Here is a 27,343-nt window from a genome sequence, read left to right as displayed (position 1 = left end):
TGGTAAATGGATTACTGCATAATATTCTAAACTTTTTATGAAAGTTCACATCTAAGGGAATGGTAATATCAGTAGTTAGGCCAGTATTTATATGTGTAGTATCCATATCTGTCAGATACATCAGCGATAGCTTCATTTTTATTACGTATCCATCTTAGCAATATATAAACACAAATATATACAGATACTGTTTTTCTTGTTTATCTTTCAACATGGGTTCCAGTTTGCATTGGGGAAGAGTTACAGATTTGCATGTAAATGTTGTCCAAAGATGTCAGGACTCTGAGTCATCTACTGTCTCTGTTGGAAATAATGTACTAATATATTTATCAATTTTTAAAATACAGCCAATAAATACAACATTTGGGTGGAATACAAATCAGTATTTTCATATAAAATATACAGTTCCATGCCTTAGATAAAACAAAACCAAATGTAAATTACATTTTTATACTTCTCCACATCAAACTGATAAAAGATTTTTCCTGGTTAATTGCAAATTTCTACTGATACGTGACTGAAATGTCTAACCTAGGATTATAAACTCTTGTTTATTTCTTAGCTATACTGGATCTTGCTTCTTGCCTTCCTGGAATGAAGTTTTACGTTCAATGACCTCATCTGTGCAGGAGATGGGGCATCTCAGAGAATTGCACCTATGATAAATCACTGAGGTCATCTTCTTCCCACCATCATTACCTAGTCATTGAAATAACACCCCAAGCCACAGGAGATCACAGCCACCACTGGCACTGATGGTACATCCACGGCAGTGACCAAATGATAAAGATGCCAGGATAAAAAGTCACTGAAATATAGAAGTGAGCTCCAGCAATGGATATATGAAACCGTCTTATTTTTTTGCACAGGGTGCAGGATAACCACAACGTAAAAATGAGAAGGGGAAAGAAGTACTTACTAAAGGTTCATGTTAGGAGCACACACATAAGAGCAATCTCTGTAGGAACAATGACAATGCCCATTCTAGAACATGCAGTACTGGAAGAAATTTTCTATTCCACAAACTACCAAAGAGTACAAGAGTTATTTCTGAATACTATTTGTATTCTAGTGCATTGCTTTGAGTATCTTACCAGTCTCCTCTAGTTGTTAAAAATAAATGGAAAAATACTCCTCATTACTCTAACCCAAAAAAATAATCCCTTTTTCCCTGACCTGTGCCTGCTGCCCTGGAAGCAGCAGGGATTTGCCACACAGTGGTGGGGTTCCAGCAGGATAGTTCATCCTAAAGAAGAAAGACGGAGAGGAGATTGTCTCTAGGGAGAGAACTGAATCAAGGGTGGATTCTCCCAGACTGTCACTGGCGATAAAATGAGGTTTTCACTTGCAGTGCTTAGCACAGGGAAACCTATGCTTCAGTACTGCCAAGCGATACACGTTCAGCATAGCATTCATCAAACTATTTCCACCAGTAAAGAGTGTGTCAGTCTTGAAAACAGCTTGCTCTTCTACCACCTTTTCCAATGGAAATGGGAAAACCACAGCTTACTTTCCTTTTGCAAAACATCTTGTTAAGATTCTCGACTCCAGGCTGACTGCCTCCTGCGGAAAGCAGTTTTTTAGAAACTTAGCTAATGGTCACTGTTCTATCATAATTCTGCCTCGCTGAAATAAGGAGGTCAAACGAGGAGAATCATTAAAAGAAGCGTTAAAAGGTGACCGTCAGGTTCAACAGCAGCTTAGAAGTGCTGTAAATCTGAATGCCATTCCAAGTAATCAGCATTTAGCAAGTCGTTTTGTTTCAGCTGAGATTATGCCATCAGGTGATGATGACTGCAACAGCCCGCTGTGACAAAAGCAAAATCACTACCCTTTCTGTTACAAGAACAAACAGGCAAAGAGCAACTTTCACATGAAGATTGATCAAGAGCACATGATTGATTAATGCCAGAAACACACCCAAAGGGCAGCTTTCTGGATTAACTTTGAATCTGTGAATGCCAGAAACCAAACCCACCCCCAGGTACCAATTGCACATCTGAGCTTTACCTCACCTTAATCAAATCAGTAATTATCTTACACTAATCCTGACAAGCATCACAGGATTTCAGTTCTTCACAGGAGTTTAATTCACTGGTTTCTTTCAGACATTTATGTCTGTCTGCACTTGTCTGCATTATAGCCACTAAATCATACAATCCGTCATCTCTTTGTTGGTACCCTACACAGAGAAGATCCTCTGAAAATATGCTTGTTACAAAAAGGTCACTTTGAAAGTTGAACACACGCATGAATAAAAAATAAAACATTTAGTTAACGCTCTTAGAGGAGATGAGGTTGCCATTACCCTTTACTGTCTGAACAAGTCTTTCAGCTGCTTTTCAATCCCACCATGACACCACAAGGGGAGTTTAATGGCACCTCCTGAGCATGTAGAGAATCAAGGCCAACATTCAGCTTACTACCTCAACTTTCAAAAAGCCGGCATGGCAGTCAGAGACTAAGAATCATTACATTTTTGGCAAACTGACCTGTTTCCAAACGATGCTGTCACAGGATGATATGTACAGTGGGCGTATTCTAGCCAACAAAAGCCAGTGAAGTGCCATACACTGCTGAGTTCCCTGTTGAGAATAAAGAGCCCTGCCACACAGATTTTCTGACGCAATATATGGCCCAGCTTCCTGTCAGCACAAGTCTTCCTTGAAAAATGGGGGCTGAAAAATCACCTGGCATCATTTCTCATGAAGGGTAAGGAAATTAAAGGAAAGGAAAGAGCCTATTAAGTAGGAGCTGCTGATCTGAGTGGCCTACTGGCTAACGCCCTTCTGAAGTCAAGTACTACTCCAACTCGGTACTTGGTGCTGAATTACCATGTAAAACAGGAGGATGAAAACGTAAAGCTATGTGAGACAATGACATTTGCTTTAGATATAGTCATCCTTTATGGGTGTCATCTCTACTTACCAATTAATCGCTAGGGCAGGAATATCCTAAACTGAGGCTAAAAATGGGGTGACATTTTTCACTGAACATGCTTGAGAGGGCCAGGGTATTTCACTAGAGAAAGAAGAGGTTTTTGATCTATCTGGTAGTTGCTTCACAAATGCAGCCTCATAGAAACTGAATGGAATCTGATGGTGATTGTAGCACTGTTATGGCTTGTGCCAGCTATCAGAAGAAACCTCAAGGTTTAGTAAAGTGACTGCAAACGAGCAAATTGCCAATACTTAGTGAGTTACTACCTTCTGGCTGAGATAACAGCAACTGAGTAAATACGATGATCTAGCCATTGAAAGCACAAAATAAAATGTATTAACATAAACTACTTAGTGAAATGAAACTTGCTAATGCCCTGAAACGTGGAATTTGTGCTTGTGTGAGCATGCCTTCTCTGTCTTAGCCAGTATAGACAATGTTATACTTGTAAACAAAGTAAAATCAATATTTCCAATCAGCTAGCAAAAGCAATGGGCATAGGGAGAGAATTACCATCTCTGGAGCTCAAAATCCACCTACAATATAGATGCACAGTCCCTAGTTTATGAAAGTCCACATCTGCTTGTACCTCAAAGTAAACTTGCTGATCTGAGATGACAATACTGACTGTAAGCTACTAATGTGTATGAACCGTTCCCTTTTCTCAGTATTGCAAGTGAGGTTACCCAACCTCTGAAGTCTATCCAATCACCCAGTTAACTACACTGCTTTGTCTCAGATTAAAAGTTAAGCTGCCTGGGTCTATCAAATGTAAATTAATTTTAATGTTTTTGTTTGTTTGTTTGTTTTTGGGGGGGGGCTGAAAGATCCAAAGAAATCTAATTGTTCAAAATTGCATACAGTAGATATCTACAGATAAAATTGCTACATTCACATTTCAGTTTAGTGATTTGCTTAATGAGAAAAAAAAGATACAATACCTGGACAAGCTCTGGAAGAAAAAATGAAGTTGAAGATGTATAGTTGTTAAAGGGAAAAGATCAAATTTTCAGCACAAAAAGGAGTTTTCATTTCTTTTATGTTCACAGCTTATTTGCTTTTGTGCACAATAATGCTACAAGACCTGTTAACCAGATTATACCATTCCCTACCAGTTTTAAGATCTAAAATTGGCTTTCCACAAATTGAAAAATGTCTGTAGCAGGTGGCAGGCAAGTAATACTCAGATCCCGTATTTATAAAGGAAACTGGAGATAAAAAGGACAGTCTTTTTCACTGGGAAAATCCACCAACTCTTTACAGCATACACGAAACAAGTGCAATGAAGAACCAAAACAAGTCGGTACTGGGCTTCTAACAAAATTACACTGATATTTTTAATTTATGATTTAAATGTCATTTGGTTATGTGCTGGAAACAATAATAAAACACCTTCTCTATCTTCTCTAACACCTGTACACCTTTTTTTAATCACTGATCTTTTACAATATGACATTTTAACTGAATACGCTGCTAAGATCAAAGTTGAATTCTGCATGACCCATGCAATCATTATTTTGATTCCATTTTCTCCCTATTAATGGCTAAAGTCTGAGTTTGCTTGCACTGTCAACTAGAAAGGCTTCAAATATTTCCTCTGGTCAAAATCAAAATCAATCCCTTAGGCAACAAGACACCATTACACCTCAGCAAAGAACAAGACAGCAAATATAATGTGGCTTATTTAAAACAAAGAGCAACAGTTGAGGCAAGAGATGAATTACAGAATCTTTTATCTTAATCTTGGGTGCAGAAGGAAAGTCGAGGGAGCAGTTTATTACCCCACTGCTACAAAATTATTATTTATTATCATTTTTTATTATAGATAGATACAAAGAGCTCCCCCCCAAAAAATCTTAGCATGGGTCAAATTCTTAAAATTTCAGTCCTTGAAACTTTGCTGTCCTCCTGATAGCCAGCGCTGTCCATATGAGACCTGCATGAGGTACCCTAATCTACACCGCTTAAGCAGGAACATAAAATTGGCCATAAGAAATTACAAAACGTGTTATCAAGAAACGTAGATGCAGCTGCACAGTGGACTGGAGACCAGTCTAAGGAGATAGACAGCTGCTTCCCTCCACCATGCCTGCAGAAGAGAATACTGCTGGAAGAGAGGTATTACAGCCTACTTATATCTCTGAATAAATGTAACTTGAGTACTACGCGTTACTGGACAAAGACCAGGATACTTCTGAGGCACACAGTTTTTGTAACCACACTCTGATCTGTGACCCTTTACTCTTAAATTCTGTAAATGAAGAACAGCGTATCAAAGTCACTGCTGGATCATTTACAGTTTCACACAGAAATTCACATCTCAGTTACTTAATTGGAATCCCCAAACCTTCATCTATGAATGCTCTCTTTTGGTAATTGACAGATATTGTATAAAAATGGTCAGAAATGCTTCTAAATTGCTAAAATATAAATTTAAGTAAAGGGGAAATGCAAAAACTAAGTTTCTGACATAGGGGTACCATCTGTTGTACTACCTGCTGATTCTAGGAAGACAGCATCAAGGTAGTTTGCAGACATAAAAATAACTTCCCGTGTGAAGTTTTACTGGGACTGGTAATGTGGATAGTTTAAGTGTGAGGAAATATTTCAATTCAGTGAATGATTAAAGACATCATTTCCCAAACAAATACTTAGCATTTGTACACAGAATTCTGAATTAAAATGGACAAGTCCAGCACGAGGTCTATTTTATCCAGTCATACTGTTGAAGAAAGCAGCAGTACCTTTATTTGAATTGCCAGAGTTATGGACTTACGTAAACCAGCCCTGACCAAAACAGGTTTGAATTCGGGACTGTTCTTTCAACACTTAAGAAATTTACAGCCAAAACCATCAACAAATACTTATTTCAGTCTATAAAACCGTACTGCAGATACTTAAAATTTGTACTTTTCAAAGGCTTTCAATTCTTGCTCTTCTGTGTCGCTTGTGCTATCTAAAAGTTCTAAGAAAGGAACCACAAATGCAGGACAATACTGAACCATCTTTATGCCTTTCTAACATATCTGAATCATGTTCGTTTACCTTCTTGTTAGTAAAACTTAATAAAAATGTACAGGTTTGCCTGTTTGCCCCGAATCCCAAGATAGTGCATGAATAATGAAAGAAGGGTGAAACTGATAACACTTTGCTGAACACACCACAGGGAAAAACAACAACAACAACAACAACAACAAAATACAACACTCACAGCACATAACAGTGTCATGCAATACTTACTATTTGTATGTTTCTGAACGAATGTATTCAAACACGTGAGACACTCCCAGCTGGAACTGGTCAGCTATCGGGGTCACCCAAGGATTGTTCTCTGCTTTGAAGACTTGCTTTTGGCCAGTCAAATCCAAATTACCTGAAAGGAATTTAAAAAATGGCATATGAAAAAATATGAAATAAAAAATAAAGAAATATGTTGCTATGAATAAGAAACCTTTCATCCATTTCAGAGATTACAAAGCAAGTATTTCAGGTTTAACAGAGAGGAAAAAGGAGACGATAGTTTCAACCGTTCCAATGCTGTTGCACCCTATTCATTGCAGTGGCACTACATACTGCACAGCAGGCTTGAATTCAGCCCACTGTAATTTTTGTTCATGGAATAAGCTTTAAGCAGGGCTTAATAGCAGATAGGGTTTGGGATGTCCTGCATGGGAGTAAGTTCAGTCAGCATTGCCAGAACAACTGAATAAGAACATGGGGCTTCCTGATGCCTCTCTCTGAACTTCCCAGCTCTACTGCAACCTTAAAGGTTTCACCTAACTGTGCCATTAAACATAACTTCCAGCACTACAGAGCAACTCAGCAAGTTATCCCATTCTACCACGGCCAAGAGGAATGAATGGAGAATGACAGTACAGGAGGATTTAGCTCCCCTGAAGCTTAACATTGCAAGGCATTTCTCAAGCCCCGCTCCAAGCACAATGCCAACGAGTGATGCCCACCAGGCTTCCTGCCTTCCCAGTGCCCAGCGAGCTGTTTGTGCCAGGATCCCACTGCAGGTCCACAATGACACTTCTCTACACTGAAAAACACAAACGAAGCCAGTCTTGCAACATGCCAGTTTTACCTATTTTGTTGACAGGAAGACTTAATAGACTTTTAAGAAGATTTTTTTTGACTGTTTTTTTTTTTTTTTGAAAAATTTGCCACCCAAAAACCACAACAGAACTCTACTGTTCACAAGAAACTCTTCATGACTATGGATACAAGAGGCTAAATTCCAGAAAGGTCTAGGCATTGAAATAATTTGTTCTTTAAATTAAAATAGGAGATCTCTACTAACATTTCAGATTTATTTTTTATGAATTTTGTGACTAAGGGAGCCTCAGCAATCCCCCCAGAAATCCAAAGCCACAAATATAAAATAACTTCATACAGATAACCATGGGAAAAAAAAACTAGAAATACTAGGTTTTGAAGTCTGACCAAACCAAGCTGTCAGGGAATTCTAAAATCAACCTGATGTGCTAATTTTTCAAAATGAAAGGCACCTGTATAAGTGTCATAAGCACACACATTTGCTACAGGCACTTCTGCATGCTGTCTGTTTCCCCGTGTTCTACATTCCAGCTGATCCTTAACGTGCTTCTCTCCATAAGAAGGGTTAATGCAATTAGAGTAAAGACAGACCATTATACTGTGTGAAAAGATGTCATGCATCTCATATCAGCCCATCAGCAAGTTACCATTACCTTACCAGGCTCATCTGTCAGCTGTCTGAGGGCTGTTCTTTTCAAATAACGACATGCAGGAAGCATCTCACCCCTCTGTCAGTCAGGCAGCGATCGCCCTGACTGCCTTACGCTCCAGTGCCTCCAGTTAGGAGCCTCGCGCCCGTCTCCTTTATTACGGGACACGCCAGCCCTGCTGTTCTAACAAGGATCAGGAAGGAGGATTAAGTACTGTGACAACGAGGACCTAATAAGCTAGAAAGTGGGGAGTCTAAATCTGTGCTGGCTGGCTCGAGACACAGGCTCGCACCATTCACTGCTCAGTGTAAGGCACAGGCCACCAGGGAAGCCAGCCCGTGCTGCGATTAGCAGTAACCCTCTGACCGATGCTGCTATGAAGATCATGTATCACTCAGAGGCTTACTTTGCAACAGCAAATTGGATTTTCCGTTTTATTACCTGCAAAAAAGCACATGCATTTCTCTCCAGAACTACCAACGCTGTACGCGCTCGCCTATAATTACAGCTCACTAAGTACGGCGGCGTCAAGATGAAGCGATGCATCTGTACACAGCTCATAAAAATAGTTACATCTGGGGAGACAAACTTGGCCCCGTCATGGGTCAGATTCAATGTTGTCTACAAGAATAAACTTCACATTCCCATAATCTCATAAAGAAGCTTCTTAGCTGAATTCCCAACCTGTTTCAGAAATGTGCAGCCCAAAGAATGCTGCCGTATGCTTCCCATCCCCAGAGTGGAGCGCGCCCACTTCCAATCCTAAATACCACACGCCCAGTTAAATGTAATTAATTGAAAGAAATACTATTCTACTGAAGCCAAATAAATCTTACCGCAAAAAAGAGGACTGCTCAAGCAAAATGCACTGCAGAGCTCCAGCCACTTCACTTCCCTCTGCCTTCTCGTTATCCCAAATGTTACTGGAGCAGGTAGAGACATTATACTTTTTACAAGGGTAAAATTAATCTACTTAGCGCAAAAAAACGGGGCACCCACAAGTCTGGAATCCACACCTAGATCCAGCTCCTCCTGGCTCAGGAAGCACCTTGGCAAGGCAGCAGCTGCTCTGGGAGCGCTTCTCAAAGGCAGAGCAGGTGGCATGAGGGGTCACAATTGCCACCTCATCTGCCAGGGGTTTAATCAAAGAATTTAATAAAGTGTTGTGCCCTGTGAAGTAAGAACCCTTCTGTCCTCATGGCAAGCACTCACCAGAGAATAGGTGCTCTCTGGCAGGAGGAGTCAAGGAGCACTGTCCCAAGGAAAGGAGGAAGGACAGGGCACCAAGCACTTTAATCCCCTGCCCCCCCCCATTCAACACCAACATTTCCACCTGGGAAACATCCTGTAGGCAATGAAGGGCAGAAAACTAAGCATGGCACAGAGAGCCTGTCCCACCTTACCAGCACTAGGGGAAGAATGTAACCTATCACTCCTGCCACACGGCAAGCAAATGCAGAATAAAGAAGCCTTACAATTAAATTGTGCAATAGGCTGAGAACGTGTGGCTCATCCCAATACTTTGCAGGGGGTCACGTCCTGGTGCCCCTCTGCGTTTCCAGCCAACCCACCTGTGAAGGGCCCCAGCACACCCGCAGCAGCCTGGAACAGAGGACCAAACCCACCTGCAGCGATGGCTCCGACACTGGGATGACGGAAGTTGTGCTGTGTAGCCAGGCACCTCACAGATGTGTCCTCTCCAAACAGTTTCCTTGCCTAAAAGTATTTTTAACCACAGCACTCTGCTAAGAAATGCCCTTATCCTATCCCTGCAGCACCAGATCTGAGGGCCAGGGAAAGAGATGTGGCAGATGTGCCTTTACACAGTGTCTAGCAGCAGCAGCAGCGCACTGTCCCCAGGCCTTCAAGAACTTCTGCTGCACAGATCACATCAAACCCCTCTGATATTTTTAGTAAGCAAAAGACAAAATTGCCTGTAGTAAAAAGCCAGTACTGAAGGTTCAGTCACAGTGTATTTTAGGGTTGGAGATGGCATTGGTCTACACTGGTTTGTTTTTAACATGCACATCAGCCTATAAAAAAAAAACAAAACTGTTCATCATTAATAAAATTTGGCATAATGTGCAGGCTACAGTTTTATTTCTTTGGAAGGTGACTTATGGATCTTGGTATTTGGCCAACATGAACGGGACCAACTCCCCTGAAATCCATTACAGTCACCTACCTCTGGTAAGAGAGAAGGCCGTCCTTAAGAGCAGTCAGCGCAGCCCCTTCCCTACATCCCAGAAATGTTTTTCATATTATTTTTGAGAGCTTCTAATGTTCTTCTTAAAATCAATTAATCAAACCTATATATCCCAGATTCCGGTTCTGACACACAGTAAGGACTTTCTAATTTCGAAGCCTGAAGGATAACTGTTGTTTGTTTGTTTTGTACCTTGAATAGACTTCCAAGTAGGAAGAATGCAAAGTGGGTATGTGCTGCTACCAGAGCCAGCAGAGCCTGGAAAAAGAACATAATCTGGAAAAGAGAACAGCAGAGAGGAAGGTCTAACAGCTGGCTGCTATGGACGACCTGCTCAGAGACCAAAGCTTTCTAAAAGGAGTATACCAAGTGGTCTAACAAAATACCCGATCTTGGCATTTAATTGTCTGAGGAGTTTCTAAAGACAATCCTGAACCTTTAAGTCCGAATGGATCTGTGTGACTGAACTTCTGTGTAACTCACCTTCAAAATAAATTGTTCCTACGTACAGCTAGTAATGATGAGTAGATCTATGCCAAAAAAAAAACAAACAAACAAACATACCCTTGAATTTTCAAGGATAAAATCCAAGTGTACATATTTTTAATTTTGATCCATTCCAGCTTATTTCACTTATCGGCTAAAAATGCTGTTTATCACTGCATAAATTCAGAACTTTCAGGGCCATGAGTGGACAGAGAACATCTCACGAGCACGCCCCATCCTGAGTGACATCCCAGGGAGGAGGCAGCTACAGTTTCCCTGCACCTCCCTCGATAAAGCTATCTTGCACTTGATCTCAAGTGTGCTAGATAACATTTCTTGTTATTTTCCTTCAGCGCTGTTGAAATAAAAGCCGTTTGTGTAAACACTCATATTTTGCTCAACTGCCTGCAAAAGTCAGAAAAGAGCTCATAAAAGCAGGTAAAATGCTGCCTCCCGCAGTCTTGTTTGTGGAGAAGTGTCAGACCTTGCCATAATGCTACCTCTGGCCCAGCCCTGGGGTGTCTCCAGACTTCCCCAGCTCTTCCTGTCGTTAGATCCAGCCTGCACGCACCTCTCCTGTTTGGCTATAAATCCCTCAGTCTCCTGTGCTGTATGGTACACATCAGGTAAATATTATACCCCAGGCATAAGGTGTATAATAAAGCCTGGTTAGTATACATAGGCACTATTTCAATACAAACAAAACGAAACAGTATGAACACAAAGCTGACTTGTCCTTTCCACTCCAACGCCCCTCAGCAACACTTTAAATACTTTCAAAAATTAAAAGGTGAAATAAAGTAATTAAACAACTCTGACATTTGAGAAGTGAACATTGGCATTCAGCGTAAGAAACATGATCCGAGCTGTAAAATGCCAGATCTACGCTTCTTTGTAATGGCTTAAATTCATCCCTAGTGGAGCTTCATTAAAATCAGCGGAATTCCAGCTGAAACAATTTGGGGCCTGTATCCTGTTACATTTCACTCCTGCTTCCCGTTGATGTTCTGCCTCACCTTCCAGCCCGCAGTCTCCCGTACCGACCTCCAGGAGAGTCCTCAGGCAGTAACGCCTTCATTTTAGTGATTCCTCTGAACACTGCGACTTAAATGTTCTTTCCCTCTACAACACAAAGGTCTTAACTCGTTCAGTGTCATATATAAGGACAAGAGGAATGAAACTAATTTTATTTCTTTGCTTAGATATAAATACCCCTGAATCCTGTTTTATTAAAGGCTAAGTAAGGGATCAATCCACTACACTAAATTTAAACTTAGGTTGTATGTAAAAATATGTCTATCCCGGCTTGTTTTAGATTCACTTTACACTACAGGGCTTATAATTTTTATTACTTTTGTGGCATGTGCTTTGCCTCCATAGAGAGACTGATTTAAGCATGGGGGTGGAAGAAATGTCATGACTATTTTATCATTAAAATGATACCAAAGCAATTAATTGTGAATCCTGTCTTAAATTCCAGGTAAAAACATGGAAATATATACTTTGTTATGTATATACTATACTATCTACATATTTCTATGGCATAGTTCTATCCAAAGGAAATGATTTTTATGCAAGTCTTAAGTGCACGTGAGTTGTAGATTGGTAACTCAGATCACACCTGTAAAATGAAGATCATCTCTGCTTTGAAGTCCTCTATCACTTCTGAGGGATTAGAAAGAGAAGAGAGTAGATTTAAATGGTGGTTATAAAGGAGCAGTAGGGTAACAGAACAGAGGAAAGACTCGTACACAAGCAAAGTGTGACTCAATCTTCTTTGGCATCAGCTAAAACCATCATAGAAATAGTCAGTACGATAAACAGATCCACAGCTCCATAACATATGTTGAAAACATACATTTGCTTATTAATGAGATTCTAGGTACCAAAAGAAAACAAAACGAGTAGACGTAAACCTAGACTGAAGCGCCCCCAAAAGATCAACCTCAGCAACACTTTTGCCCTCTCACCAGTAAACTCTTTTATGAGAAGCTCTAACCGCATAGTGTGGAGCGATCAGCACTTCAGACAACTCTGAAACTGCGTTGGTGTTGGTTGTGCTTGCACCGAGGTTGTCTACATTTTACTTAACAGGGAAGCAGGTTCAAGTCTCAGATAACAAGAAGTCAGATCAGGTAGATGCTAATAAGCCTTACAGATACTCCCCAGCACCCTTCCGACAGAAGCAGGCTGGAAGCCTTCCTCTGGCTGCTTGTCTGACCGCTCAGTGCTGAAGCCTTGCCTGCGAGTGTGAGACGGGAAGCCCCAGGGAAGAGAAGTCTGAATGAGCAATCTGAAAAGCAGACACTGAAGTCTAAGCCCATCATCAGTTCTACAATTACTTTCAGAGACAGAAAACAGGAGCCCAGATACATAGTAACCGCGCACGTTATTCTACCGATTTCTGAGACTTAAGTGAAAACTTCCAATAATGAGTTCAGAGATTAGATCCTGACTTGAATGTTCTCTTGAATACATCTAACAGCAGAGCTTTGCCCAGTTATCCCCGTGTCAGTTCAGTAATTGAAGTGTTTAACAAAGACAGTTGGAACAGAAAAACATGTGGTCTGAAAAACATCAGGAGATGGAGATTCTGCCACTGGTGTTTTGTTCAGACGGTTCATCACTTTGTTAAAAGGCATTCTTCATTTCTGTTCTCAACTGGGCTGCCACAGTTCTTCAGCACTGTGCTTGTTCTGCTCTCCTAAAAGACAGGAAAATCACCCGTGCTTTCATCTCATGGAGATAGTCAGGATCTGCACCTAAGTCTCTTCTCACTCCTCCCTTTGACAGGTTAAATAAAGACTCAGATTATTCTGTGTGATCCCAGAACAGCTATTCCATTTGCTTGAAGTCTCAGCAAAAAGACCACGGCAGAAATAAATAAAGTGAAAGCAAACCAACTAGATCTTGAATTCTTTACCCTTGAAGTCAAGGTGAGGTGATAAAAGGCATACTGGTACTGCTTTAGCCGCTGCTATTACAATTCTAGGGGAAGAAGATTGTACTCTCCAGTCCTGTCCTGCCTCAACCTCTCATAGGCCTGAATTCACTTTGTTTTAAACCCTCTTCTGAGATATTTAGATGAAATTCCAACAAAACAGCAAAGGTCAGCCAGAATCATTACAGCAAAGCGCAATGGAGAGGCTGACACAAGAAGACTTTCACTCAAGAATGTGTCAGGCCTGAAGATGAAGCTTGAGAAGAACATGGGGATGCACAAAATACCCAACTCTTCCCTTCAACAACATCCCAGGTATTAAGCACAGGAGGAATACAGACCTGGCATGTTTGTTCACAGTTCCCTATCCAAGTCACAGGAAGACAGGCTGACTCTCTTGGATCAAGCCCTAGCAATTTTACCATCGCTGCACACAACAAAATCTGACATTAGCAGGATGATGAGAAGCAGCAGTAAACAACATCAGCATTCACAGAGGAGAGCCACCAAACAGGAACTTGCTCAGTACGGTGCACAAGGCACTCCCAGTCACACACCCCTGGGCTCATGACTTGTACTTTCACATGACAAATCACGCCGTCTCAACAGCCAAACTCCACCACACGCTGCCTTCAGGCAGGTACCAAGGCAACCAGGCTGATGCCACTGTGTGGGTAGCTAAGGGGAGCAGGAGAAGAAACAGCATTCTGACAGAAACCCAGGAAATTATTTCCGAACACTTTCTATATTCTGTCCAAAATCGTTCCAAGTGACTTCAGACTAAATGAGATTCATTTCTCCAACATCCCTAATGCAACTGAAGGAGACCACTCACTAGGCAACCACTGTTCTCTTTCTCTGAAAGGTGGAACTGTGCTGGAAGTGCCATTTCCTTGTTGCTCTGTGCCCGGTGCTTACTGGGACCTCCAGGAGCAAGCCAGCAGTCCCCGCTACGTGTTCCCACCCCACCAGCTGAGAATCCAAGAAACGCGCTGCTGTGCGACAGAGGCTCTTGGAACAAAGAATTAACGTGGTGTCAAAGACATTTAACATCAAAGGCGTTTTAATGGAACAGGAAGTGTTACAGGCTTAGGGGATCAGCATCCCAATTTATTCTGAAACACATCGCACATTTTACCAACCTCAGAAATTCCCACAGGATTCTCAATTACACAAGAACTTGAAGCATTCTCTCTTTGAGGGGTTCCTATCAGACCAAAATCTAGTTAATTTAAAAATATGAGCTCAAAAACATTTCATTGTACTGCTTGTGCCTTTTACCTTTGAAATTTCCATTCAAAAAAAGCCTGTAGAGTATTCAGAAGGGTGAAACCAATTTTAAGTAGTATGAAACGCAGAAAATGAACAACATTTAACAAAAAAAAATAAATTGTTCTAATAGGCTCTAATTACAGCTCTGACAGAACAGGCATAATTATTTGCCTATAGAAACATCGTTATTATGCTGATGGTACTTACAATCACAGTACAAACTCCAGAGGCTACACGCTGCCTAGATGCAGCCATCTGAAAAGCAATAGTAGGATCTGTGTATTTTAAAAACTAAGATAAGATCAATATTCCATTTTGGAAAGTTTGTCAAGAATTACAGCAGGGTAAGGACGTGAATGCCAGTGGTGTACATCTAAACAATGGGTTACAGAGAACATTTTTCTGGGTATAATGGAACTTTACAGGGTTCTCATCTCTTCCCGCGCACCTTCACTTTCACAAAGCACACCATGGACCCCATCAAGTTTCTAATTATATGAAAAGTTTATTTGTTTTTAACCTCAAACTAAGCTTGAAATGAGAAACAACTAAAACATTCACAGATTTTGTGAAATCATTTCCTTACATAAATAATCTGTGTCCTATTTCGCTAAGTACATTTTTCTGTTATTCCTTATCTAGTAACTGTCCTATCAACAGTCCTGAGAAACAAGTCCTTTTGTTTAGCTACAGCTAGGTTTAAAAAAGCTCCTTCTTTTCTTACATCACCTTAGCCTTAGTCCCAAAAGTAGAAGTAGGTACTTAAAGTAGGTACTTATTTTTTAACTTGGAAAGGTATCAATTAGCTGTTCCAGCGCTCAGAGCCGGTGACCAGAAAGCCTCGAGCCATTCCGGCTTCCAACAAGCATCGCAGCACCTGCATTTGCAGATGTGAAGAGCACCGTGCTGTGACACAAGCAGAGTGCAGCGGTAGTTCATACTGAAAGGAGAAAAGTTTGGCATTTATCTGAAGAATATTTAGAAAAGAACTATCTTTTGTGAAATATGTGATTCTTATGTTTGCACATGCCTATTATAATTACCTAAGTAAACTGCTATTTCAATTAATATTAACTTCAGCAAATAACTGCAGCAACTACTTTGCATAATATAATATCCATTCACAAATTCTAGAGTCATTTCAAAAGCCTGATCCCTAAAACGTCCTCCTGCAATTAAAATATTGAGACTTTTTGCCAGGATTCCTTGAACTTCCTATTTAAAGCCAATCTTTTATTCACAGAATATAATTAGCTGTTCATAATTAAGAAACGATGAAAGAATTACTTAATCTTCCTGACACGCAGATTTAATTTACCAAAGTGTTTTACCCTCCCTAAAAGGGAACATGGCTACTTACCCCAACAAGTTTGTTTGTTTTGCAGAGGGAGAGTTTTCTACTTTTCAAGCACGAACCTAACTTCAGTGTTTTTATCACTGTCTCCCTTCACGTGAAGAAATTATTTGATAAACTAGAACCATATTGAATAGTATACTTAAAAGCCATCGCTTCCAACATTCAGTTTGGGAAAACTAGGATGATAATTAAACATGTATCCTTAGAAATCACTCCGCTTCCTCCATGTCAAAAGAAGAGAGAACCCTGTATATACGTGCACACACGTGGTGGTGGCAGGGTAATGAACACGGCCAACGTTAGAATCTGGGTTTTAGAAATCATGCCACTTGCTTTTACATCAAAGGCACAAACCTAGAGCTATGTTAGAGATATGCTCTGGGCAGTTATTTGCATTTGGCTACAACTTTGTGAATAACTGTGCACTGCGTACTACTCTCACACTGCTGACTCTGCTGAGAAAATCTTTCACGCAGCACATACAGGTCCACCCAGATGACCATACAATGAACTTAAAACACCACCATTGATCTTACTAATTGCATCTGCCACTTTACGTGGTTCTTGTTTCTACTCAGCTTTCTTCCCAAACACAATTCCAATTGTTAAATGGTCAGAATACACAACGTGACAGATTTAGTGCTTCCTTGGCAATTTATATAACTGACTGCAACTCTGTTGTTGCAGTGAATCATGATTTATTTGTCTCACAATGCAGCACATAACCTTTTAAATGCTAGGGAAAAAAATGCCAGTGCCTCTTTAAAGTTTATATATGACTGCCCACCACCATTCCTCATGAACGGGGTTTTGAGAGACAAATGATAAAAACAAGCTGTGAATTCTACCCACCTACTCCCGGCCATTTCCTGCATTCATCATCCACACATACTGTATTTACAGACAAGCATCCTCACCACGAGAACCAATACACTGTTCCAGTCTCCTCACTTCCTCCTGGGCAAGATTTTTTTTCCTAAATTAATGGCAGGTACTCTGCTAAATGCAGACGAGGATAACGCTGATCTGCACCAGCCCTCTGACTGATTCATGCCGACTCAGTCACGTCAGGTGAAATTAACACAGGCTGCACGGGGTTATTTAGCCATCTCTCTCTCGGTTCCAAAATTTTGATCCCAATGCCTGTCTCTGGTCTCTTCTCGTGCCCTACTCTTCATGCCTTTTTTTGCATTTACTTCCCCTACCTTTTACATTTGGGTTACTGCACTCCCACCCTTCTCATTCAAATATCCTGTTTTATACTGTGCCCATCTCCCTGGTAAATGAACATCTAATGACTCACTGTTGCCCACCACTGCCCAAACTACTACCACTCATAAGCCAGTCACAAGCCTTCAGCACCTTTAATTAAGAAAGCAATAATGAGAGAGGAAAGATTGTTTACTTTAAATGGACCAGCAGTGCCTCCAATTAATGCAAATAAGACCTGCTCATTGAAAAGCTATTTATTCAACATGCACAGCACAAAGTATTTGGATAATTCTTACATTATAATTCATTTTAAAAATTTAGGAGGGAGAACTCAAGCAGTAGATAAAATATATATATATAAATATATTTTTCCACAAATGGCACCTATGGAATTAGTAGTCCATTCATTAGGGGTAACACCACCTCTCATGGGCAGATTGTAAAACTGTCTGCAAAGGCATGTTTCCCTAAATTGTCCTCATTTGCAAAAGGGAAAACAGGGCTGCAGAGATGAAGTGACTTTTTCTAATCATTCAGTAGATTCATGACTGCCTGTGGCCTGCTCCCACCTGGTCTCAAAGAAGCCCTCTAAAGCCCGGGCTGGTGCCCCATTTACTGAACTCCCTTCCCAGAATGTTTCCCTAAACATCTAACAAACAGGCAGAACATTTCTTTGCACAGTAAATATGCTTGCAAGGTACAGAAGTTACAAATCTAGACTTCAGTGTAATAGTCTTTGGAAATATACCCCCAAATTTGAGCTATTTTCAGTATTTGACATAGACTGCAACAAAATCAGGCCAACTGATCAGGAGTGAGGATCCTGGGTAAGACCATGAGACACGTTGGGAAATTAAGACGTGAGCAGAGAAGTATAGTTCATAGAACAGAAGTTGAATAATAAAGAACAGAGCTGACAAGCGCTGTAGCTGTGTCGATGCATCTTGTCTGCATTTTGATCAGGCAGATCAAAATTACAAGCCTTTTTCCTACCAGATTACAATAGTGCAAACAAATGTTAACTAAAAAGGAAAAACTCTTCCCTTGTCTAGCTGGAATTTTGCAGGTCAGTGCAAAGCAAACATCACAAATTTTGTTTCAAGCGTTTCCATTTGGTTTGGACAATGACAGTAAAAATCATTTAAAGTGGATTTGCTGTTATATTTGTAAGGCCGCAGCATGTTTAGAACATTTAATTAGCCACAGAAGGTGGTTAGACTCAGTCCAGCATTTTACTTCCACTTTACTTTTTTTTTGGTAAAAAAAAAAAACAAGGCTATAATTTAGGAATCTACAGAAAAGTACATTTACAGATACTACACACTTCTCAAATATGACTGCAGTTGAAAGAGACTTTATAAATGTGACTGAAAAAGCTCAAGGAAGTATACCTCAGTGTCATGGAATAAGCATCCGAAATTAAAGAAACGAGCAACTTTCATCCACGGTATGGATAAAAAAAAGAGATCATATTGTCTGTGGCATTGATAAAGGCAAAAAAAATCTTGTTGGGTAAACAAATTAAGTCAAAATAAACACACCTCTTGCCACACCTCAGAGGAAAAGCAGTCATTTGTCCTTTGTTACATGAAACAAAAAGCATATATTGCAGACCGCCACATTTATGCACACAGTTGCCACTTGAACGGGTTGAAGCAAGTTCCAACAAGTGACAACAAAGAATATTACTTTATCATCCTAAATTCAGTCAATATATTTTTTAGTTTTAGGAGTATTATTTAGAAGGCATATATAGAAGCAAGGAAGCATCCCTATGTAACAGCCCAAAATAACAAGAAACAAGGAATAATTCCTGTGCAACAGGTGTTTCATCAACAGGTAATTAATACTACCACATTATGCCAAACAAAAATATTCTTAAAGATTGTCATAAAAGATCTTAAACCAAAATTTGGCTTGGGGTAAATGGACATAACATTTATGGAAGTTAATGTCCCTCACATAAAATGGAATATCACAATGCAAATTCATCAAAATCAATTCTTCAGTTTCAAAGAAAAACTCTACCTTCTAAGTTGAAAGAACCTACTATTTATGAAAGAAGCATATATATGACTTTGTGATAATGGCCATTTACCGTACACCAGTTCCACTGCTTTAAAAAGCTGCTAACTCACTAAAAAAGATGGGCTACTGAAAGAGAAAAAAAAAAAAAAATCTTCTAATTTTTTACTTCTAATATTTTACTTGAGTTGACCAAACTTCCCTTTTTACAAGAACAGTCACAAAGAAGCTCCTTACACTGCTGTCATTTCCGTTTAACATAATTTTTGCTGATCCAAATAGTGTTCCAAAATCCAGTCATAAACAAGAACAGGTTAAGAGACCCTATATTTATTATATGTTACATAAAGCAGGGTGCTATACATATATTGGCAGCCAGGTGTTCTAATACACAAGGAATACGTTAACGTGTAAAAATCTGAAAAATGAACATGCAAAATATTCTGGCCCCTCCTGCACATCCAGTAGGAGTGAGATAGTGAGTGTTTCTTGGGAGAAAGCAAGTATTTAGCATCAATGATAGCAAGCATAATCATTAGTTAGAAGTGGTTTCATTTCAGAGGAAAGACAGTGCACGGTTATTGTTATTATTTTTCAAATAAATAAATGATCATCCATAATCTTACCTAGTTCTGGTGGCAGCACAGTAAGACGATTCCCCTGGATATGAAGTTCTTTAAGCTGAGTGAGCTCCCCAATTTCTTTAGGCAGTGATATCAGGTCATTGTCTCTAAGACTCAGCTAAGAACGAACATAAAGTAGTCAGAACAAATTTTGGTTACCCTAAAGAAGCCTAGAACAGAACTCTACTCTCTCTTGCCCCCACCCTTCTTCTAAACACTCAATTCTTTCAATTTATTTACAAATGTCTGCTGATAAACAAGAAACAGTTCCAGGTGTAGTGGTCTATTCCTGCAAAAATACCCCACTACTTCTCAAATTGACTAGATTCTATTCCTACAAGCATTGCAAAAGTGAATTGATTTTCCAAGAATTTAGATAAATTACTTACTATCTGCAACTTTGTGAGCTTCCCAATATCTGGAGGCAGGATTTCAAAATCGTTGTCACTTAGATAGAGTGCACGCAGGGTGGCTGCAAATTAAATAGCAATATATAAACAGGGTGGCATATAACCCAACCATTTGAGGACTAATCAATAAAAGGGAGTCAGGTTTGATTAATAACCCTGACTTGGTGAAAAGCCTTTGACATACCCAGGGCTCACAATAATAACAAGCAGGTCAAACTTAGATTTACTGGCTTATTGTATTGTTGGTGAGTTCAGGAAAACATCTATATTCAAAAGGACTGACACAATTAACAATTTCTACAATAGTAGACTCTGGCAGGTTTTGGCATATAGTCTCAATACTCAGCTGTCAGAATAGAGTCATTACTCTTTACTACCCCCCTTGATTCTCATTTATTACACCAATTTGCATCCTAAACAAACATAGAAAATCACCTGAGATTTTTGGACAAATACATGTCTATATTAAGCTCTACAGAAAACACAGCATAAGGCTGGGAAAGAGACCTTAAAAGAGAGTAATACAACAGGCTCAAATTGTATAGTTAGTAATTCCCATACTTAGCCTATGAAATTCACAAGGAAAAAAAAAATGACCCAGCACAACTGTGTAGCTGGCTATTACTGAATAAACATGGCATGACAGTGTAAAAAAAAACAAAACAAAACAAACAAAAAAAAAGAAAATGGAGACCCACAAAGAACTGTTGGGTGCAGCAGGAAGAAAGGTTGTCAGGTCAGCAAAACCTCTCCTCCCCGACAGAGAGGAGATCCTATTTCTCTTATGCAGTTTACTCCTCCTCCTTTTATTTCATTATATGTGACCATTTTTAATAAAACTTACTGAATATTTTCCTCTGTCAGGTTACAATCACAAAACCTTTCTCAGACTGCAGCATTCCTTCCTCTCCCCTTGCCTATGATTTTTGCTAGTTAATGCACTGAGCCTGAAGCACAGTACATGGAAAAGACCAGTAAGGTGGCATAATCGCTGGAAGCCAGAAAGTGCCAGAATTCAAGTTGCTTAGGCAACCATAATGCAGCCCTTTTGCACATATGCATTACAATATCTTTATCTTAACTATGTGGCCATGTTTTCTAACGTGTCCAAAGGTCAGCTTAGTTCTACCATTCTGTGCCAAAGATTTTAACCTTAGTGGTTTTTTGTTTGTTCTTAATATCCTGGTCACTGTAACATCCATAAGCTGTTAAAACTGTTTCACTAATTAACCATCAGGAACACAATTGTTTTCAGAGTTAACATACAACAACTGCTTTGCAAAATATTTTATTATTTTATTATTCCCTGAAGCTTGTAAACCTCCACAAAATTTTAACTGAGGATGGGGCCCAAGGAAATATTACTCAGAAGAAAACTGACATACCATTGCTAACCAAGTCTTCTCATGTCCAATGGTGTCAGCTGACTGGATGTCAGTGATAAATATTGCTGAGCTAAGTAGAAATATTCAAGACATATTCAAAGAAGAAAACCATAAATATCAGAAAATTGCTGTTGGAGTTTGATCTCCATCAAATAAATTTAAACTGCAGAAAGCAAAGCACCATATCATGAAGATTTGTAGAGTTTTTGAAAAAGTTTCTTACTCAGATAGAAGAAGTTTCCAGGTAGAGAATTTTCATTTAAGTTGTTGTAAGTCAAGTCAAGAACCTCCAGAGCTGGTAAAGAGCCAAATCCCCTCGGCAAGGTATTTAATCTGTTCATGCTATAGGTGAAAAGGAAAACAAACAAACAAAGCAAAACAAAACAAAAACAGAACATGACATCAGTATGCATGTCATCTGGTAGGAATAACATAGGCAACAAGAGTTTCTTTTCTAAAAATGTAATCTACACCAAACTTCATTTTTTTTTCCTTTTAAAAGTGCTTGATGCTACAAAATACTGAGGAAGCCTTTTGCAATGCAGACCTTTCTACAAATTATCAAATCACAGAATATCCTGAGTTGGAAGGGACCCACAAGGATCATGGAATCCAACCCCTGGCTCCACACAGGACCACCCAAAAAGCAGACCGTGCGTCTGAGAGCATTGTTCAAACACTTCTTGAACTCCAGGAGGCTCAGTGCTGTGACCGCTTCCCTGGGGAGCCTGTCCCAGTGCCCCACTACCCTCTGGGTGCAGAACCTTTCCCTAACACCCAGCCTGACCCTCCCCTGTCCCAGCTCTATGCCCCTCAGGTCCTGTCGCTGTCCCAGAGCAGAGCTCAGAGCCTGCCCCTCCGCTCCCCTTGTGGGGGAGCTGCAGGCCACCATGAGGCCTCCCCTCAGCCTGCTCTGCTCTGGGCTGAACAAACCAAGGGACCTCAGCCACTCCTCATACGTCTTCCCCTCCAGACCCTTCACCATCTTCGTAGACCTCCTTTAGACACTAATAGTTTTATGTCCTCCATATATCGTGTCCAGAATTGCACAGTCCTGGAGGTGAGGTCACACCAGCACAGAGCAGAGGAGGACAATCCCCTCTTTCAGCTGACCAGCCTTGCTGTGCCTGATGCACCCCAGGGTACAGCTGGCCCTCATAGCTGCCACAGCACACCACTGGTCATGTTCAGCTGGCCTTGACCAGAGACCCCAGCTCCCTCTCTGCAGGTCTGCTCTCCAGCATCTCATCCCCCAGTCCGTACGTGGAGCCAGAGTTGCCCTTTCCCAGGTGCAGAATCTGTCACTTGCTCTTGTTAAATTTCATATTGTTGGTGACTGCTCAGCCCTTAAATTTCTTAAGAGCTCTCTGCAAGGCCTTTCCCCCCTCAAGGGAGTCAACAGCTCCTCCCACTAAACTGTGCCATCTGCAAACTTACTTAGTATAACTTCAAGTCCTGCATCCAAGCTACTCATGAAAGCATTAAAGAGAACTGTCCCTAAAATGGAGCCCTGGAGAATCCTACTAGTGACTGGCTGCCAACCTGATATAACCTGTTACACCCAACTTGTCAGCCAATTTTCACCCATTGTATTATGCATTTATCTAGCTGTATGCTGGACATTTCATCTTTCCTACAAATACACCTGATACTTAGGCACTCGCAAGACAGGCAGCCTGTTAGGCTGACCAGTGACACCTGAAACACAAAGCAAAAGGGAAAGAGGTGTCACTGTGCTATGCTCATGTTATGTGTGCCACTTTGCAAGCTGGTCCTTGGTGGGGAACTATTTTCTAGCTAAACTACAAGTCACCCTTTTGCACCTCACAGCATCCTGACCATCTCTGGTAGGTCCCCTGTACCACATATTTCTTCACTGCAGTGCCAAACATAATGAGGAATTACCTCATCTGTACAGTACTTATGCTCAATGGAATCTTCTACCTCCTACCCCACCTCTCGATCTTTCTGTACCAAAATCCTCCCAGAAATACTCTGATTCTTATTCAAATTTCCCCTCTCCTCTAGAGAGCTGTTTTGATGCACTGCATGTACACGTGAACTGCAGATGAGAAGAGGGTTCCCACACACCCAAAGTACTAGGGCAGAACAGTTTGCCCTCAAATTGACTACAGGCACTTCTGAAGCAGAACCCCTTTTGTGGAGCTACGCCTGGAATGTAAATTATGCCTGGATGATTGTGGGTCAGGAAGGCATTTAGAAGGAACAGTATTTAATCCACAAGATACTTGTGGGTCCCTTCCAACTCAGGAGATCCCATGACTGAGGATGCTGTGGTTCCAGACCTAAGCCAGCTGATAAGTAGCACAGTGTTCCAAAATGTCTCCTGGTCTTAACCCCAAGTGCACTTGCACACTACATAAATGGGGAAAAAAAGTGAAGACCACTATTTTAATTTGAGCATGCTAGAGATCTAAAGTGACCAAATAAAGACCATAGAAGACAGATCAACTCGAACATGTTTATTTACATTCCAACAGTTCAGGATGCAATTCAATTATCAGCACTTTATAAAAGTATCTAAAGCAGGATACTTACTGACTAGTCAAAGTCATTTGGTATTTCCAATAGTAAAAAAATAAAATCTTGATTTGATGTGTTCTAAGTGTGTTGAATTTATAATACATTCTTTCCCTGAGAAGCCTATAAAATTAAAGCTTCCCCCACCAATGCTTTCCTAAGTAGCTATATTTTGTGTCCAATTAGTTCAGGAAAGTTCTGTGGTTCCCGTTTATTTTCTTAATAATTCAAGCAAGCCTTCTGTTACTATAGTTGTAACTAAAGTATCACCAATTTTACTTGAACATGGTATCTGAACACTTGACAGGGTTGCCTCTGACTGAAGTTCAGTAAGTACTACCTCTGAATTTAAAACATACCGTATTTAATAAAGATTGGTTCTTCTTTTACAGGTTTAATTAAAAAAATGAAGTGTCTTTAATTACAAAGTTGGAACTTTGGAATTAAAGTCCCAAATTAACATACAAAATTCAGCATTTATTTTTTTTAAACAGAGCATAAAACTCTTACACAGCATCCACAGAATTGACAGTTGCTAAGAAAGTAAAATTCAATACTTGTTGAGTTTGGCTTCAGTATTAGATGAATGTGAGTTGCTGTTGCCCTTAGAGGGGTATCAGTATATCAGCATAAGTACTTGACCACTTTTAAGTATCTGATTATCCAGGACACTCGCTTAAATACTCTAGAGTTGTAATTGCTGAGTTATCATCACGAACACTTTGAAAAAGGAACTTTAATACAAAAAAATAAAATTCTAGGTTCAGTTGTGACAGTATTTGACAGCACGTCCATTACAGCAAATTTTAGCATTAAGATACGCACCCAAGATTCAGGTGTTTGAGCTTCTGAAGGCTGCTAATCTGTGTAGGCAGCTCCTCAATCTGGTTGTTGAAAAAGTTGAGCACTTCTATATTTCTCAGGTCTGCGATGTTTGCTGGCACAGCTGTGAAAAAGTTTTCACAGTAAGATACTGCAGTTAGAGCAAGCTACATAGACTACAAATGCTCTGCTAGCACCTGTCTTTTGTTCTGTTTGTATAGCTGCTGACAGTAGAAACAGCATCTAACAGCTATTGCAACAAAAGCTAAATCTGTATTAAAGAAGCCTCCTATCTGGAATCAGTTCTCGCTGCTGACAGCAATCACTTTGTACTCTTCAGAAAATTACTACTAGTTCTGATAGTCAAAATATCTTATGATAAGGCCAGACACGAGAGAAACAAACACAAGTGTTCTCACAAACTAGCAAAAAGAAGCTGGCCTTCCTCGGCGTTTGTATAGCACACACAGATCTCAAAAGAGTAGAGACCAAGAGACTTGGATCATTCCTTTATCCAAGTCAAAAATAGATAATCCAAGCAGTTCAGTCTTTAAACAAAACCTCATTCTGAGCGATGGCTCATTCTGCTTACTGCTTAAATAATCCAGCATCCAACTTCTGGTCTGTTAGTATTCAACAATGATTACAGAAATTTAACTTCAGCCTTAGAAGATGAACTGTTCAACCAAGCCCATTTTGGATACTTCCCATGAGTGAATAGCTGTTCAATATACATACACAGTTACATTAGACTGGACACAAATCAATACCTCCTTATCTAGAAATACAAAAAATAAGGCAGAAGCACAATACGGATGTGCCTATGCAGGTGAGGTTAAAAAGCTGTTCGTATTTGTACCCTCTCCCCCTTAAATTCAGTAAAAACTTAAACATGCAGTTGAAGTTTACATAAAAGGAGGCTGACAAACAGCCTGCACTGAAGCGTGCACCTGTGTTCAGTATTCACCTTGGTTCAGTCTTAACCTCACCCACACCAGGAACCCACAAAGTGCACATCTAAATAATTAGAAGTTTTTTATGTGGCCATGATTTTCTTTTATTTGTTGTCATGAAGTGATCTCATTGTTAAAACGCAGTCGATAATGTTTACAAAGCAGAACATTACAGTGTGTCACATTTACTAGATTATAAGCATAATTACATTGTTCACAATAATGGGATCCCTAACAAACACTCTAATTACACTATATAAATATTACTGTTGAGGGCCATATTCATTGCAGGAGATTTTTAACATACTTTAAGAATGTCATTAAGGTAAATCTTAATATTTAAAAGCCCTCCCTCTGTGGTATATTCCAACTAGTCCACGTGTGTCTGTAACTCAATGATGGCAAGAGTTATGTGCCCTCAGAAAGGCAAGGGTAATGTACTACTACCATTAAATTATTTCCTAACAGAAGTTAACTGAGGATTTTAATTGACATAATTCAGCTGATTCCAGCCTCAATATTTCACCAGAACAGTAATTACCACTATTAAAATGTTTTCCTTTCAGAAATTAGACTTTATAATTTGACTTTGATGAGATGCAATGGACTGGCAAGCCATGTTTCTGCTTTTTTCAAAGAGATGCTATGTTTATGCAAGACTAGGAAACAGAAGTATTAGCAAATACACTTTTTAGTTTAGTCACAAAGCATAAACAATTCAGAGACCAAACACAATCCTCCTTTAGTTGTACTGCTGATACAATTAATGAAAAATTGGTCTGAAAGTTTTGACCTTTTTGACACAATGAGAGATTTCAGTCTCCTAGAAAAATCAGTTCAACATAACACAAGTTGTGCTAGACGTAACACAGATCAAGGTTGTTGGAGCACAAACAGCCGCATCACATCCACGAGCCCAGACTTAACCAAACCTAAATTCAGATCAGCAGCCTATGTATCAACTCTGTATTTCAACTGTTCAGGCCGAAAAGCATCACAAAATGACTAAGGAATTAAAAAGCCATTATCCAAGATGCTGAAAGTTCTCAAAGCCAACTAAGACAAAGTACATCTTACACTAAGGACAATATTATTATTACAAAGACAGGAATCCCATAAAACTTTTCTGATCTTGCTGTGAAGCCTCAGTACAAAAACTGTCAGACAACAGAGAGAATTTCTTAGCACTGCTCTCACGTTAAGCCAGCCAACAATACCTCAGATGCATTTCAGTTGAATCACTGCTGGTTAGACTCCTTACATTTAGTCAGTCCCATTCACAGTGGATTTAGCTACCCAAGGACCTTTTGTACCACAATGCAGCAGCAGAACCATTCTGCATCCCTGAACGGACTGCAAGGAGACAAAGCCAAGTACCCTCCACATGGCCTGACAGAGTTATGGAGCTGTCTTGAACTAATGACACTGCTTTAGTGGATCTGCCCCTTCAAATACCTGTCC

General features: G+C 40.0%; 1 protein-coding gene across 2 annotated transcripts in view; it reads right to left on the bottom strand.

Annotated features, from left to right (window-relative positions):
* Positions 1–27,343, bottom strand: part of RSU1 (Ras suppressor protein 1) — a 100,650-nt gene that overhangs the window by 51,700 nt on the left and 21,607 nt on the right. For both annotated transcript variants that reach the window (XM_035316232.1, XM_035316233.1), the window contains exons 4-8: positions 24,933–25,053; positions 21,790–21,908; positions 20,161–20,243; positions 19,775–19,889; positions 6,181–6,313 (exon numbers count right to left, since the gene is read on the bottom strand). In XM_035316232.1, the coding sequence (XP_035172123.1) occupies positions 6,181–6,313; positions 19,775–19,889; positions 20,161–20,243; positions 21,790–21,908; positions 24,933–25,053 (571 nt within the window). The remainder of the gene's footprint in view (positions 1–6,180; positions 6,314–19,774; positions 19,890–20,160; positions 20,244–21,789; positions 21,909–24,932; positions 25,054–27,343) is intronic.

Source organism: Oxyura jamaicensis, chromosome 2 (assembly GCF_011077185.1).
Source record: "Oxyura jamaicensis isolate SHBP4307 breed ruddy duck chromosome 2, BPBGC_Ojam_1.0, whole genome shotgun sequence".
Lineage (NCBI taxonomy): Eukaryota > Metazoa > Chordata > Aves > Anseriformes > Anatidae > Oxyura > Oxyura jamaicensis.
This window is presented reverse-complemented; position numbering and strand designations above follow the sequence as displayed.